The 16684-nt window shown below is 41.9% G+C and overlaps 2 protein-coding genes across 2 annotated transcripts in view; both read left to right on the top strand.

Moving 5' to 3' along the window:
* Window positions 1-16684, top strand: part of LOC306988055 (Fc receptor-like protein 5) — a gene marked incomplete at its 5' end in the record, with an annotated part of 72956 nt that overhangs the window by 19118 nt on the left and 37154 nt on the right. The window contains 4 exons of the mRNA XM_079592756.1: window positions 49-186; window positions 366-620; window positions 693-983; window positions 11691-11975. Coding sequence (XP_079448882.1) covers window positions 49-186; window positions 366-620; window positions 693-983; window positions 11691-11975 — 969 coding nt within the window. The remainder of the gene's footprint in view (window positions 1-48; window positions 187-365; window positions 621-692; window positions 984-11690; window positions 11976-16684) is intronic.
* Window positions 12004-16616, top strand: LOC306994467 (Fc receptor-like protein 5; the record flags this gene model as incomplete). The annotated part of the gene is made up of 8 exons (XM_079604981.1): window positions 12004-12055; window positions 13050-13328; window positions 13427-13711; window positions 13791-14069; window positions 14158-14421; window positions 15131-15373; window positions 16274-16372; window positions 16448-16616. 8 exons carry the CDS (start codon window positions 12004-12006, stop codon window positions 16501-16503), a joined length of 1557 nt encoding a protein of 518 aa, XP_079461107.1. The 3' UTR covers window positions 16504-16616.

The following is a 16684-nucleotide window of genomic DNA, read 5'->3' as shown; positions in this document are numbered from 1 at the left end:
CGAATTCTCCGAGAACGAGCGTGAGCTCATCCTGTGCACTCACAACAGAGGACAAACACGCGGAGTATGAATGTCTGAATCCCGACACAGAACGGAAAACCAAACTATATGTGCCGGGATTCGAACACCACTCCCTGCAGGAGTGTCAGAGCTCCGTCACAAAACCAAGAAATAGACTAGACACAAGTGACAGAACCCTGCCATTTTGTTATTCTGTTTGGAGCAGAAAAGACAAAAACCCTTTAAATCAAAATAAATTACAGTATACTGTACAAAAAAAAGAATGATAAAAACAGAAGACTAGTGAAAAATATGAGCAATAACAATATAAATGAGCTCAACACTGCATCACTGTTCACTTACAGATAAACCGACTCTGACTGTAACGCCCCAGAGTTCAGTGTTCACTGGAGACACAGTTACTCTCAGCTGTGACGTGGGAAGCTCAACTGGATGGACGTTTCTCTGGAGGAAAAACTCAAACCGTGAATCCAGTGATGATGCAGGAACTAAAACAATCAGATCTGTGAGCGTCTCTGATGGAGGAACATACTGGTGTAGAGCACAGCGAGGAAACTACTACACACAGTACAGTAATGCAATACAGATAACAGTGAGAGGTAAGTGCTCTTTTACTTCGTTTTTTTCTTTCAGTGAAAGAAACATGAAGTGTGTGTATGCTCTTTTCACAGAGAGACCCAAACCTGTTGTGAAGGTGAAGCCTGATGTTCATGTGTTCAGAGGAGAGAGAGTCACTCTCACATGTGACATACAGGAGACAGGAGTCTGGAGGTACAGCTGGTATAAAGATCAAGAATACAGCAGAAGAACAGACCAGATCTATAACAGCGCAGGACAAGACCAGATCTATATAATCACATCTGTGGATCGGTCTCATGCTGGTCTGTACAGCTGTAGAGGAACTCAGACAGAAACCCAACAGTCCTCAGAGATCAGTGATGGAGTTACACTGACAGTATCAGGTGAGTGTGTTCATCACATCACTTTAACCTGAAGACATCGAGTAGAAAACCAGGTAAATTTGAGCTTATGTTGTCTCACACTCAGTCATATTATGTTAGTGAAGAGTTTGCAAACATCTCTAGTGACAGGCTGATGAGGATCTCAGATCTTTTCAGAGTTCATTATATAGAGAGTGGGGTACAACCTACGAATTTTGGACTTTCTCCGTTTGTGTAAATTCACTTGGGGTTCAGAGTATTTATTTTCCCCACATTAATTGCACACGTCTAGGACAATTATGTGGTTTTTTTGAATTAATACATTGAATACAACATGCCCCATATATGGGGTACATTATAACATGATCATAACCTTAAAATGTTATCTGATCTAATTAAAAAAATATACAAAAATATTTTTTCAATAAAATACAATTATTAACTTTATCATATCAAATAATTCTAATTTTTAATAATTAAAATATATATATATTAAAAACACCACAAAACAACAATAAAGCATAGTTTAAAACATAATAATAATGAATAATTTCTGAACATTGATTCTCTCTTTATTCACCTTTTTCTCATGATTTCTCAATAGAATTCATAAAAGTATAGAATAGAATATCACAGTTCTAATAGAGGCTCATTGTGACGCAGTGTGACAACATGCCCCGACTGCACAACTGGGATTTAAACCCTGCTAGTCTCTTCTGCTGGTTAGATCAGCATTAAATAACTATCTCAACTGTTAAACTGTTACCTCAAGGGTCCATTTTGGGACCCATTCTGTTTCCGTTATACATGCTTCCAATTGGCGCTATCTTTCAAAAACAGAGTATCATTCCATTGTTATGCGGATGATACACAGATATATGCCAGTAAAAAAGGAAGACAATTCATTAGGGCCTCTTTTAGCATGTCTGAATGATTTGAAAACCTGGCTGGCTGCAAATTTTCTGCATCTAAATGAATGCAAAACCGAGATTATTGTGTTTGCACCGTCTATTGTATCCGAGTTCCCCTGTGTTGATTTAGGGCCTTTATCTATGTGTGGTAAATCCATGGTGAAAAACTTGGGGGTAATTTTTGATAACTCCCTAAAATTTGACAAACAAATTAACGCTGTTGTTCGATCATGCTTCTTTCAATTAAGAACTTTGACAAAAGTCAAACTATTTTTGTCATTTGAGGATTTAGAGAGAGTGATGCACGCATTTGTAACCTCACGTTTAGGTTACTGTAATGCCCTGTATGCAGGGATTAATCAGTTGACGTTGACACGCTTGCAAATTGTTCAAAATGCCGCAGCTAGATTGCTGACAGGTTCTCGTAAGCGGAACCATATCACTCCAATTTTGCTTTCATTACATTGGTTGCCAATACGTTATAGGATTGATTTTAAGATTTTGTTGTTTGTTTTTAAATCTCTAAATGGTATGGCACCCTATCTCTCAGAACTGTTGCAGATATACTCACCATCAAGATCACTTAGGTCTTCTGACCAGAAACTCTTAACTGTCCTAAGGTCAAGACGTAAATTTTGAGGTGATCGTTCTTTTTCAGTGTTGGCTCCGAAACTCTGGAATAGTCTGCCTTTGCACATTAGAACTGCCTCCACAGTGGTATTGTAAGAGATAAAAGTGTAGCAGATTATATTAAAAGATTATTGCTGATGTTATATTTGAATATCTCAATGTTAATTCAGCATTATATATTTGTGTTAAAGTGGATGTTGTTGTGAGGACTTTTATTATGACAGAGAGGAGAGCGGAAGAGAAAGGGAAATAAAAAGTGAAGAGAGGCTAAAGAAGAACTCGTCCATGTCCGAGTGTTTTATTGCTATATTCCTAAAGTTATATTTAGATTAAAACCCCGAGAACACCCACAAACAAGTATTACAGTATCTTTTAAATCTCTTTTAAAAACTCATCTTTTTTCTCTGGCTTTTTTTGTCTAACTGCTGATATGTTGGTAGCTTGTTTGTTTTGTGAGAGTTGTTAGATATATGTATTACACTGTATTTTGTACATTCGCTCGTTGCATGTTTTTACAAATTGTACAGTACATTGGTCAACCACCCGTTGTTTTAATTGTGCTTTATAAATAAATTACCTTACCTTATCGTCCACCTAAAGGAACACTTGGAAAGGTTCATTTTTCAACTCCCCTAGTTCTCTTGCGAGAGGTTCTCTCGTACTGCGTAATGTAAAATTACGCACCGGGTAAAGTCATCTTTGCTCGAGATATGAAGCCAAAAATGTATCCTTAAATTTGTATATATTGTCAACGCAGTGCAGCAGCAGGCAGACCTAGAGCGGGCTGTCTTGCGCGCTCTACGCATCGCTGGACTCTGAGAGCTAGCCTAGGAAAGCGTCTGAGGAAGCCGACCGTCTTCGCCACCTTCAGCCATCTGCTACGCTATCCGGCGACAGAAGTATCCTTTTAAAAGCAATATCTCTCCGTGCAAAATGCCCCGATTTTCCTGCGGTTCATGCCGAGCCGCGCTCAGCGACGGAGACCGCCACGTGATCTGCACTCTCTGCCTGGGCCGTGAACATGCAGCCATCGCTCTCTCTTCGGGTGGCTGCATCCATTGCGCATCCAGAACATGTTTGACGCCGAAGTTGTCGCTCTGCCTCTCTCCAGTGGCCCGCGGAAGAAGAAGCGCCGTGCCCAGAGACTCCCGGAGTTCGTCATACGCGAACGCTCGCCGGAACCTTCCCCTCGAGCTTCGCGTTCCCCTTCACCGCCCCCCCTTCCCGACGCGCAGATGCCGGCTTCGGCCCTCACTGCCGTCGATCTTCCACGGCGCTCTAGCTCCTCTGCAGGGCGCTCTCAAGCACAGCCTCCTGCACGAAGCTCCGTGTTCGAATCCGTTCGGCCGATCTCCGTGTCTGGAGGTAGCACTTTTAGCATAGATCATTGAATCTGATTAGACCGTTACCATCTCTCTCTTAAAAATTACCAAAGAGTTTCGTAAATTTTTCCTATATAAACCTTGACATACTATACTCTCATTCCTGCGTAATGATCAAGGATCTTTGCTGCCGTACCATGGGTGAAGCAGGCGCAATATTACGCATCGCCTGAAAATAGTCCTCAGCTAGGTATAACTTCCAACGTGACCCGTACCGAGTAGCGTAATATCATTGCGCCTGCTTCACCCATGGTACGGCACTCTAGGGGAGTTGGAAAATGAGCCTATTTCCAAAAAAAAAGTGGAGTGTTTCTTTAATGCCAGTATGAATATCAATATGATGTAATGGAAAAATCATATGTGAAATGCATATGGCAAATATTTTATTTTTCCTAAATAATTTGTATTCTTCATATTAATTGTATGACTGGGTAATATTTACAAATTTAATTGATTAAGTCTTAGGCTACTCGTAAAGTAAGATCTGGGTGTTCTTAATTGGGTGTTAAATTAATCTCTGATTGGACAGAAAGTGAGGGCGGGGGGGGGGGGGGGATCTCTGAATATTATTAACTTTGTTTCAATAAACCCTTATCCACAAGACTTGTGGTTATTTTAGTCTGTTAATAAGCACACTGATATTGTTATCAGTGTGCTTATTAACAGACTAAAATAACCACAAGTCTCGTAAATGAAATAGAAACTTTAAGTATTTTACTCAAATACAATTTTTTTGTAAATATTTTACTCAAATAGTAAAATTAAAATAGTCATTTAAAATTACTGAAAATTATTAACCCTTTAAAGTTTTACAATAAGAGGATCTTTCCTCCTTTCAAACTCAAAATCAACAACTCACAGATACAACACTGTATTTATATTCCATATATAGAGAATAATATATCACTGATTTAACAGATAATAAGATGGACTGTAAATACACATGATGTAATACTCAAGTCCAACGAGTCTTTGTTGTACCAACACAAAGGTTACTTTTCACATAAACATATCCCACAACAGTAATCAAAAACACCCAGGTGTCAAATAAAATAAATACTATGGCAAGCCAGTTTAACATTTAATCATTTCAACCGACTAGTCTATTTTCACGCTACTAATTCTTATTTTTTAGATACTAGTATCTATTCCATTAAGTACTAGTACTTATTCATTATATACTAGTACTTATTCATTATATACTAGTGCTTATTCATTAGCTACTAGTGCTTATTCTTTAGATACTAGTTCTTATTTATTAGATACTAGTCCTTATTCAATAGTGACTAGTTCTTATGTATTAGATACTAGTACTTATTTGGTCTAGGGGTATGATTCTCGCTTGGGGTGCGAGAGGTCCCGGGTTCATATCCCGGACGAGCCCCCAATTGTTACGTCTCCCAATTCAAAAGAAAATCAAAAACCTCTACATAAAAGGGAATAGCATTAACTTACCTATATAAAACAGAAAACAAAAACAAAACAACATATAACTTCCCTCACTCCCTAACTAACCATTAAACAGGAGAAAAGTTATGGGTATCCTCCACCCTACATTACCCATAAACTCTTTACTGAACATAAATGAAAAGAATGGCAAATTTAAGAGTCACGTTAGGATCCACACATTGTGACCACACACACAAGAGCACAACCTCAAACGCCGCAATGTCTCTCTCCTGCCTCAGCGCTCTCTCTGCTGCTTTGTACTAGACTCCTCAGGACATGCACCAATCAGTGCGCGTGCAGTGCTCACAGGTAAACGAGCACAGGTGGTAGCCCTTAATCCTATTAGTCAGACACACAAGAGAGAAAGAGAGAGAGAGAAAAAAAAAACATACGCACATAACACTCTCGGAATGTAACAGACACACAATTAATACGTCATTGGACGTAACAACACTCTTGATTACAAACACAAAATAAATACGTCCTTGGACGTAACACAATAGTGACTAGTTATTATACATTAGATACTATACTTATTATTAGATAGTACTTATTCATTAGATACTAGTACTTATTCCAATAGTGACTAGTAATTATTATTTTGTTAGTAACACTTTTTTTTTGCCATTGACTTCTATGGGATCTGTCATTCAGATATGTGTTCCAATTGTGACTAGTACATATATATATTAGATACTAGTACGGTACCTATTACTAGATACTAGTATGTATTCAATAAATACTAGTACTAAGTCATTAGATACTAGTACTTATTCATGAAGTACTTTATTGTCATTGTGTAGCTGTCACATGTCTGTCCTGTCTTGTGGTGCACATGGGTGTTTTGTTATTTTGGGCCCATGTGCTCTTGTCATTGTCTGGTCCCTCCCCCTTGTTATCTGATTATTGGTTTAGTTGTCCCACCTGTCCTGCTCGTTACCCTCCTTGTTTGCCTCCCTATTTAGTCTTCCTGTGTTTGCTGTCCTGTGCTGGTTCGTCGTACTTGTTACGTGTGTCTGTGCCTGTCCTGCCCTGTCCTGTCCTGTCCTGTCCGTGTTGGATTTAGTTTCTGATTTCCTTTGTTGGTTTGTTTGTTTTATGTTTTATCTTTATTAAATATTCACTTCATTCCGCATTTGAGTCCTCGCTCTCCTTTCCACAACCACACCGTGACAGAACGAACCAGCCACATGTGGATTCAGCGGAGCGAACTTTGTCCGGCAGAGAGGGAGAATGGGATCTCCTTGTTAAAATATTTTTCAATGTGCGCCCAAAGGAATCTGGAGAGGAATTCTTCGTCACTGGATCCATCCAGCGTTGGGACGTCATCGGTGGTTTTGGCCAGCCTCGAGTCTTCAGGCGTCCGTCGGGGAGGACGGAGGAGGAGGAGGAGATCTGCGCCGGCCCAGTCAGAGACCGTGCACGTCCCGTCTGCCCAGTCAGGGACCGTGCGCGTCCCGTCTGCCCAGTCAGAGACCGGGCACGTCCCGTCTGCCCAGTCAGAGACCGTTCATGTCGCGTCTGTCCAGCCAGCGACCATTAGCGTCACATCTGCCCAGTCAGAGACTGTTCAGGTCACGTCTGCCCAGCCAGAGAGGGTTCAACCCACGTCTGCCCTGTCGGAGACAGATCAGGAGATGCCCATTCTCATGGCCGGAGGGGCACTGATCGGTTATTTAGAGCGTTTAGCTCGGATCCTGGAGACGCCCTTCAGTCCTTCAGGGTCTGCTGTTCCTGAGTCGGAGCCAGTGTCTGCTGTTCCTGAGTCGGAGCCAGTGTCTGCTGTTCCTGAGTCGGAGCCAGTGTCTGCTGTTCCTGAGTCGGAGCCAGTGTCTGCTGTTCCAGAGCCGGAGCCAGTGTCTGCTGTTCCAGAGCCGGAGCCAGTGTCTGCTGTTCCAGAGCCGGAGCCAGTGTCTGCTGTTCCAGAGCCGGAGCCAGTGTCTGCTGTTCCAGAGCCGGAGCCAGTGTCTGCTGTTCCAGAGCCGGAGCCAGTGTCTGCTGTTCCAGAGCCGGAGCCAGTGTCTGCTGTTCCAGAGCCGGAGCCAGTGTCTGCTGTTCCAGAGCCGGAGCCAGTGTCTGCTGTTCCAGAGCCGGAGCCAGTGTCTGCTGTTCCAGAGCCGGAGCCAGTGTCTGCTGTTCCAGAGCCGGAGCCAGTGTCATCTGTTCCTGAGTCGGGTCTGGTGGTTCCGATTCCGGTGGTCCGGAGACGGAAGAGGAGTAGGAGAAGGGCCTCTTCAACGGACCGTCCGGTGGTTCCTAATCCAGAGACCATCCCAGAGGTGACTGCCATCCCTGACGTGCCGGTTAGGCATGCTGCTCTGCCGGCCCCGCCCGAGCTGCTCGCCCTGCCGGCCCCGCCCGAGCTGCTCGCCCTGCCGGCCCCGCCCGAGCTGCTCGCCCTGCCGGCCCCGCCCGAGCTGCTCGCCCTGCCGGTCCCGATCCAGCATCACGTCACGCCAGCCGAGCCTGAGCTTCACGTCACGCCCGCCGAGCCTGAGCCGGTGGTACCTGTTCCTGTGCCTGAGCCGGTGGTGTCTGTTCCTGTGCCTGAGCCGGTGGTGTCTGTTCCTGTGCCTGAGCCGGTGGTGTCTGTTGCTGTTTCTGAGCCGGTGGTGTCTGTTGCAGTTCCTGAGCCGGTGGTGTCTGTTGCAGTCCCTGAGCCGGTGGTGTCTGTTGCAGTTCCTGAGCCGGTGGTGTCTGTTGCTGTTCCTGAGCCGGTGGTGTCTGTTCCAGTTCCTGAGCCGGTGGTGTCTGTTCCAGTTCCTGAGCCGGTGGTGTCTGTTGCTGTTCCTGAGCCGGTGGTGTCTGTTCCAGTTCCTGAGCCGGTGGTGTCTGTTCCAGTTCCTGAGCCGGTGGTGTCTGTTCCAGTTCCTGAGCCGGTGGTGTCTGTTCCAGTTCCTGAGCCGGTGGTGTCTGTTCCAGTTCCTGAGCCGGTGGTGTCGTCTCCGCCCTGGCCGCCAGATGGACTGTCGTCTCCGCCCTGGCCGCCAGATGGACTGTCGTCTCCGCCCTGGCCGCCAGATGGACTGTCGTCTCCGCCCTGGCCGCCAGATGGACTGTCGTCTCCGCCCTGGCCGCCAGATGGACTGTCGTCTTCGCCCTGGCCGCCCGAGGGGTCTTCACCGCCCTGGCCGCCCGAGGGGTCTTCACCGCCCTGGCCGCCCGAGGGGTCTTCACCACCCTGGCCGCCTGATGAACTGTCCGCTTCGCCCTGGCCGCCTGATGAACTGTCCGCTTCGCCTGTCCCTCCCGTCCCGCCCTGGTCTGTCCCTCCCGTCCCGCCCTGGTCTGTCCCTCCCGTCCCGCCCTGGTCTGTCCCTCCCGTCCCGCCCTGGTCTTATGGAGCGTCTGGTAGCCGCTCCGTAGGGAGGGGGTAATGTCACATGTCTGTCCTGTCTTGTGGTGCACATGGGTGTTTTGTTATTTTGGGCCCATGTGCTCTTGTCATTGTCTGGTCCCTCCCCCTTGTTATCTGATTATTGGTTTAGTTGTCCCACCTGTCCTGCTCGTTACCCTCCTTGTTTGCCTCCCTATTTAGTCTTCCTGTGTTTGCTGTCCTGTGCTGGTTCGTCGTACTTGTTACGTGTGTCTGTGCCTGTCCTGCCCTGTCCTGTCCTGTCCGTGTTGGATTTAGTTTCTGATTTCCTTTGTTGGTTTGTTTGTTTTATGTTTTATCTTTATTAAATATTCACTTCACTCCGCATTTGAGTCCTCGCTCTCCTTTCCACAACCACACCGTGACAGTAGCACAATGAAATTACTCTTGTGACAACCCCCAAAGGTGCATTTAAAAGAGAAAGAGAAGTAGATCCTATTTAAAATTAAACAGCACAAGTAGTTAACAATACATGTACTAAGATACAAATAAATAAATAAGTTCAAGATGAAATAGTTAATAAGTATAATAATTAGCATAACAATATAATAAATAAATACAATATAAAAGCTAAAAAAACTGACTCATAATACAAAATATTTCAAAATTGTTCAGAATATTGTCAAAAATGCCATATCCATTGTTAATGCAAGGTTACCAATACTATTACTATTATTATTGTACAAGTGTATAGCAGCATGAATTATTATTGGCCCTAAACAGTGAGTCGCACATTGCCAACAAACTTACTATACATGGTCCAACAGGGAGATATCATAATTTAACATGGTTATTGCTGTCGTAAAAAAACTGTTTTTTAGTCTGTTTTTGCGTAAACGGATTGACCGAAAACGCCTGCCGGATGGGAGGAGCTAAAACAGGTTATGACAAGGGTGAGTGATGTCCTTGATGATCACCTAGGTACCACCTAGGGGTGGTGATGGCGCAATGGATAAGACACATGCCTATGGTGTGAGAGACCCGGGTTCAAATCCACTGTGAGACACCAATGTGTCCCTGAGCAAGACACTTAACCCCTAGTTGCTCCAGAGGCGTGCGACCTCTGACATATATAGCAATTGTAAGTCGCTTTGGATAAAAGCGTCAGCTAAATGAATAAATGTAAAATGTAAAATGATGGTATTGGCCCTTCTCAAACAGCGAGTGTTATGGAGGTGTTCAAGTGTTGGCAGATCACAATGTTCTGTGCTATTTTTACAACCTGCTGCAGGTTTTTTTTGGCAGCTTTGGTACAGCTGCTATACCAGGCTGTCATACAATTTGTTAAGATGCTCTCTATAGTACATCTATAGAAGTTGACCATCAGCTTCTGGGGAAGGTTAGCTCTCCTTAGCCTTCTCAGGAAATAGAGGCGTTGTTGTGCTTTCCCTGCTATACCTGCAGTGTTATTCCCCCTTGTGAGATCCTCTGTGATGGTAACTCCTAGAAACTTGTAGCTGGAGACTCTCTCCACGACGTCATCTTTGATAGTTACTGGGCTGTGGGTGATCTTTTTAGTGGTCCTAAAATCCACAATCATTTCTTTGGTCTTTTTGATGTTCAAGACCAGGTTGTTGATATCACACCACGATATCAGGTTCTGGACCTCGTCCCTATAAGCATCTTCATTGTTGTTTGATTTAAGCCCAATGACAGTCGTGTCATCTGCAAATTTGACCAGAACGTTCGACTCATGGGTAGGTTGACAGTCGTGGGTGAAAAGTGCATATAGGAGGGGGGCTTAGCACACATCCTTGTGGTACACCAGTACTCAAGTTTAAGGTAGAGGATGTATGCTTATCCAACCGCACTGACTGGGGGCGGTTGGTGAGAAAATTCAGTAACCAGCTGCATATAGAGGGAGTTAGTCCTAGTGCATGCAGTTTGTTGATCAGCTGGCTTGGTACAACGGTGTTAAATGCCGAGCTGTAGTCAACGAAAAGCATCCTGGTATATGTGTTGGGCTTTTCCAGATGTGAAAGGGCAGCATGCATAGCTACACAGATGGCATCCTCAGTCGATCTATTTGCCCGGTAGGCAAACTGATATTGGTCTAGATCAGCTTGTACGGAGTCTTTGATGTGTGTGATTACTAGTCGTTCAAAACATTTTGCATTAACAGGAGTGAGAGCAATCGGTCGATAGTCATTGAGACCTGTTATCGTGTTTGTTTGTTTTTAACAGGCACGATGGTTGTAGATTTCAGGCATGTGGGGACTATACACAAGGAAAGGGAAAGGTTGAAAATGTTTGTAAACACCTCCGCCAGTTGGTCAGCGCAGGCTTGTAGCACACGTCCTTGCACACCATCAGGACCAGCTGCTTATTCATTAGATACTAATGTCTATTAGATAGCACTTATTAATGGCTAATACTTAGTTATTCAATAGATAATACAATAATGGGAAAACAATACAAATAAAATATTAAGGAAATATTACCAAACTAAATGTATATACTTCAACCGGGCTTCACCTTAATCCTTAAAACCTATATAGTATTTATGTTCATGCTATAAGTACTTATTTTTTAGATAGTATCTATTACATAAAGTACTAGTACTTATTCTTTAGCTACCAGTGCTTATTATTTAGGTACTAATGCATGTGATAGTGTGTCAGAAAGTTGCACTTGTAAATATATCTGCAATATTACACATGCAGTACCATATCTGATCACATATCTATATATTATGAAGTGTATACTGAATATAACATTACATGCATTATTATATATTAGTAAATATATTGTCACATATTTTTTTCAATATATGAAAGGCGGCAATTCCTTGTGTATTATTCAATATATTGTAATATATTAACACAATATATTATTCTGTATATTTTCAAATATACTGTTAAACCATTTAATATATTGATAAGGGTCTGCAGATGCATTAAACCATCAGTGTAGCAAACAAGCTCAGAGACTTGATCATCTGACTGTTTGAGTCAGTTTGTGTTTCTGTGTCTCTTCTCAGCTTTACCCACATCTACAGTGACTGTGACACCAGCCAGTCCTGTATTCACTGGAGAAACAGTCGATCTGAAGTGTGTGATAAACTCTGATCACAGTAACTGGAGATATGAGTGGATTAAAGACAGTGTAAAGTTACAGACGTCTGGGCGTTACACTGTAAACACACACACTCTCACTATCAGAAGAGTTACTGAGTCTGATCAGGGTCAGTACTGGTGTAAAGGACAGAGAGATGGAAGACCAAACTCATCAACATCAGGATCTGCTGTTTCTCTCTCAGTGAAGGGTGAGTTCAACATCATTGTCTCATAAACATGATCATGATCACACAACCAATCGAGAGACTGCAGGGTCACATGACCCACAGTGGGACGTTTGCCATTATATATTTTAAACATTAATATCTTAGTGAAAACCTAAAGTAATATTGACAAACTATATACCATTTGAAAGGTTGCTGACTGATTTTAAAAATAAATTACAGAGGAGCAGTAACTTATCAATTTGCAACTAGAATATTTAATACTCATTATGCGTGATCAGGCCTTTATTTTGAAATAGTGATGAACATGAAAAAATCATGAAACATTGGTAGAAACTTGTTTTCAAAATTACATTAAATGTACCATTAGATCTATCACAGTTATTTACTGTATATAGTAAGGCAACTTTCTGTTAACCAATAACCAACAGTTTTTCTCTGTAGCATTTTTTGTCTTACCGTTGAATGCAAATAAAATACTGCCAAGCCTCCCAAATTACTTCTGAATAGGATGTCTACTTCATAAATTGTATGAAAATTATGGAAATATATTGTTCAGATCACTCAAAACATATATGGAAATGGAGACGCCCTTATATGGGCAGTAACAGAGCTCGGCTGTCATCTAGTGAACAAGTTTGGTACTGCGCCCAAACAAAATCTCACTGAAAGCAATTTGTTTGATCAACCTAAAATTTGGAACACAACTTGGCTTTCAGTTTTAAAGTAAAACATATTTTGTAAAATACATATTTTATATAAATAATTATCTTTTTTACATTATACATTTTCATACTCAAACTTCTATAACTTTTTTACTGTTTCACTTTCATAATTTTCACTTCTACAATAATCTTCCAAATGTCTTCTTTAAAACAAGAGCAGTTATAGGTCTATATTCTGAAGGATAGTGATTTTCTTGTCTATGTGATAAGAGGAGTGACAGTGACGCGGTGATGTGTAGTTCAACTCTTCTCTTATTCACTTCTGTATCAGCCACATCTGTTCCTATAAGAGGACTGAAGAAATTATTTTAGTGATTTAAATGCTCATGTATCTGACTCTCGAGGATCTGAATCTGTTGTTGTTCTCCTGCAGATCTACAGCCGAAGCCTGAACTCACATCAGATCCTGCAGGAGCTGCACTGACTGGACACACAGTGACTTTGTCCTGTCGCATGGATCCGTCCACTGGAGACTGGGACTCTTACTGGTACAAACACACACTGAACCCTGAGACAGAGAAGAAGAAGACAAACCCCTACAGCCTGAAGATTGACTCAGTGTCTGATGGAGGCCAGTACTGGTGTAGAGCTGGAAGAGGGAAACCAGTCTATTACACACATTACAGTGATGCACTGTGGGTAAATGTGACAGGTGAGAGAGACTGCAGTGTGTGACGCAACAAATACAGATCAGAGACAATATCTACACAACTTCTGAAACTATAAATGCAATAATCTGTGTTTGTACAGAGACTCCTAAAGCTGTGGTGACGGTACGACCTGATGAACGAGTGTTTAGAGGAGAAACAGTCTCTCTCAGATGTGATATAAAGTGGGCAGGAGACACTGAGTGGACGTACAGATGGGAAATAGAGGGAACCAACAACCGATATAAAAACACTGTCAGCCGAACCTCAACACAAGAGTTGAACATCAGCAGTGTTGATCTCTCTCACAGCGGTGAATACACCTGTACAGGAGAGATACACACTCATCGCTCTCAGCGCAGTGATGCTGTTACACTGACTGTATCAGGTGAGTGTGTGTGTGTGTGTTGTGATCAGCTTCTCCATCAGTTTCTCTACGGCTCTGTAACTCATGTTGTTTTGTTCAGCTGAAGCTCAGGCGTCAGTGCGAGTGTCTCCACAGCCGTGGCTGACTGAAGGAGAATCAGTGACTCTGATCTGTGAGGTTTCAGGCTCCTCTACAGGCTGGACGTTCAGCTGGTTCAGAGATCATGATCATCTGTCAGACAGCAGCAGAGGAGCTGGAGGATCTTACACTCTCAGTCCTGCCGCTCTACAGCACACAGGAGTTTATACGTGCAGAGCAGAGAGAGGACGACCAGCCTATTACACACACAACAGCAGCGCACACACACTGTGGATCACTGGTGAGGGTTTATGCTGGTGCTCATCCGGATCTGTGTGTCACTGCAGTCTCTGTGCTGTCCGTTCTGACTGAGATTTTCCTCTTTTCAGGAGTTTCTGCTTCAGTGTCTCTGGTCATCAAGCCCAGCAGAAGTCAACACTTCTCATCTGACTCTCTCTCTCTGAGCTGTGAGGATCAGAGTAACTCTGCTGGATGGACAGTGAGAAGATTCACAGACAAACACACACAAACTTGTGCAAAACAAACAGGATCTTCATGTGTAATCGCCTCTCTCAGCACATCTGACACTGGAGTGTACTGGTGTGAGTCTGAGTCTGGAGAGAAGCGTCGTCCTCGAAACATCACTGTACACGGTGAGTCCGATCACTCTTACAACTATATAACATTTAAAAAAAACAATTAGTTCAAGATTTAAAATATTATCATTTTGAATTCAGTCATGTGATTATGCATTAAACTGAAAATATCAGATTTATTTTTCACCCAGCACATTGAATATCAATATTTCAACTCTATAATAAAACAAAATACACTACATTATCATATTGGATTATATATATATATATATATATATATATATATATATATATATATATATATATATATATATATATATATATATATATATATATATATATATATATATATATATATATATTATAATAACCCTTGTGGACATGTGAATGTAATGTATTTGTATTCCAGTCTTCAGAGTCACATGATCCTTCAGAAATCATTAATATGATGATTTGCTGGTCAATAAACATTTCTGATTATTATGAATATTGAAACAGTTGTGTTGCTTCATATTTTTCTGGATTTTTTTCTTTTTCCTTGATGAATAGAAAGATTGAAGAACATCATTTATTTGAAATAATTTAAAAAATTACATTATAAATGTCATTTGATAATGCATCCTTGCTGAATAAAAGTATCAGTTTCTGAGATTAATGGTAGTGAACATTGTGAACCCTCCAGATCTTAATAATAATTGGAGTATGGCTCTGATTAATACAGCCTGCATCATCACTACAGCTGTCGATGTATATCTTGTGTTTGTAGACGGCGAGGTGATTCTGGAGAGTTCTGTTGATCCTGTGATTGAGGGAGAGACTCTGACTCTACACTGTTTACATCGACCTACAAACTCCCCGATCCTCAGCGCTGATTTCTATAAAGACGGATCACTGATCCAGAATCAGACGACAGGAGAGATGAGCATCACTGTCTCAAAGTCACATGAGGGTTTCTACTACTGTAAAACAGAGAGAGGACAGTCTCTCCACAGCTGGATCTCAGTCAGAGGTTATTTTATTCATGAGCGTCTGATGAGATACGCCATACATTTATATACGAGTCTCTGTCACAATCAGTTCAAGACAAATACAAAGTTCTGTCATGAAACTCTAGATGGCGCTGACTGACAGGTCTTTAACTCAGTCTGCAATCACATCATTGTCTATAGGGCACAGCCGATTGGTTCCTGCTGTATCAGTAGCCAATGAGCTCGCACGCTTTCAGAAACCCTCCACCTTCCCCAGCTCCACCTGTATAGATCTGCTACGGGTAATTCATGTATTGTGTACAGCATGTGTTACTTGCTCACAGCAGCGTAGCAGATCTATTCCTTCAAGACCAAACATATCAACATTGTCATATACATTACCATATACAAACACTCAGAGTTCATGACAGAACTGTGTTTATAGTTTCACATATCTCGCATAACTAGAACTATCAAATCACATGCTAAATATTCTGAAATATAGTGAAATCAACACCTTATAAACATCCCACAATTCAATAAAATCAAGAGTGTTTTACAGCATTATAATAAATTCTGATCGATAGAAAATCTGACTTTTCATAAATTAAAACTTTTTCAATTGAAAGCAGCAAAGAATCTGATTATGTGCTCATGTGTGTCGTGCCTAAAATAAAGTTTTTTTTGTACCTCTTAAACATTCAAATTAATAACATATTAATACTATAATGTCATCATTTACTCACCCTCATGTCGTTCCCTGTATGTCTTTATTTCTTCTGTGGAACATAAAAGAAGATATTTGAACTATAAAATAACTACTCCTTTAATACAGAGCTGTAAAGGGGAAATGGTGGTTTCGGTTCCTCGAGAAACTTTCTGAAAGCCCTTGAGAGCTCTGTAATGTTGCTCAATAATGTTCTTGTGTTTCTGTTTTTCAGGTCAGATTTCTGTCTTCCACATCCTCAGTTTTCCTCTGGCAGCTTCTCCGTATCTGCTCGCGACAGTCGTGCTGCTTTACAAATGTTACAGAGCGAGAGGTAAAGCTTCTGTCTGATCTCTCTCTCGAGTCACATATTCCCTCACTGACGCAAACATTTATGTGTATTTCACAGTTTCATCTGAAGACCAAAGTCAGTACGCCGTCACAGAGGAAGACACTTCAATCTGATATTAAAGAGTTCATATTCTGTCCACATGTTTGAATGTTCTGTCAGCATTTATTTTCCTTTAACATGGTTTGAAAATATTGGATTATTCGTTCTTATAAGCTTTATATTTGTCATAACCTTGTGTTTTTAGTCTATTCATCAATAATGAAAACTTGACAATAATAATGTTGCTTGTTTGAG

Source organism: Phoxinus phoxinus (genome assembly GCF_949152265.1).
Source record: "Phoxinus phoxinus genome assembly, chromosome: 2".
Classification (NCBI taxonomy): Eukaryota; Metazoa; Chordata; class Actinopteri; order Cypriniformes; family Leuciscidae; genus Phoxinus; species Phoxinus phoxinus.
The sequence above is the reverse complement of the archived record's forward strand: the minus strand, read 5'-3'. Positions and strand labels throughout refer to the sequence as shown.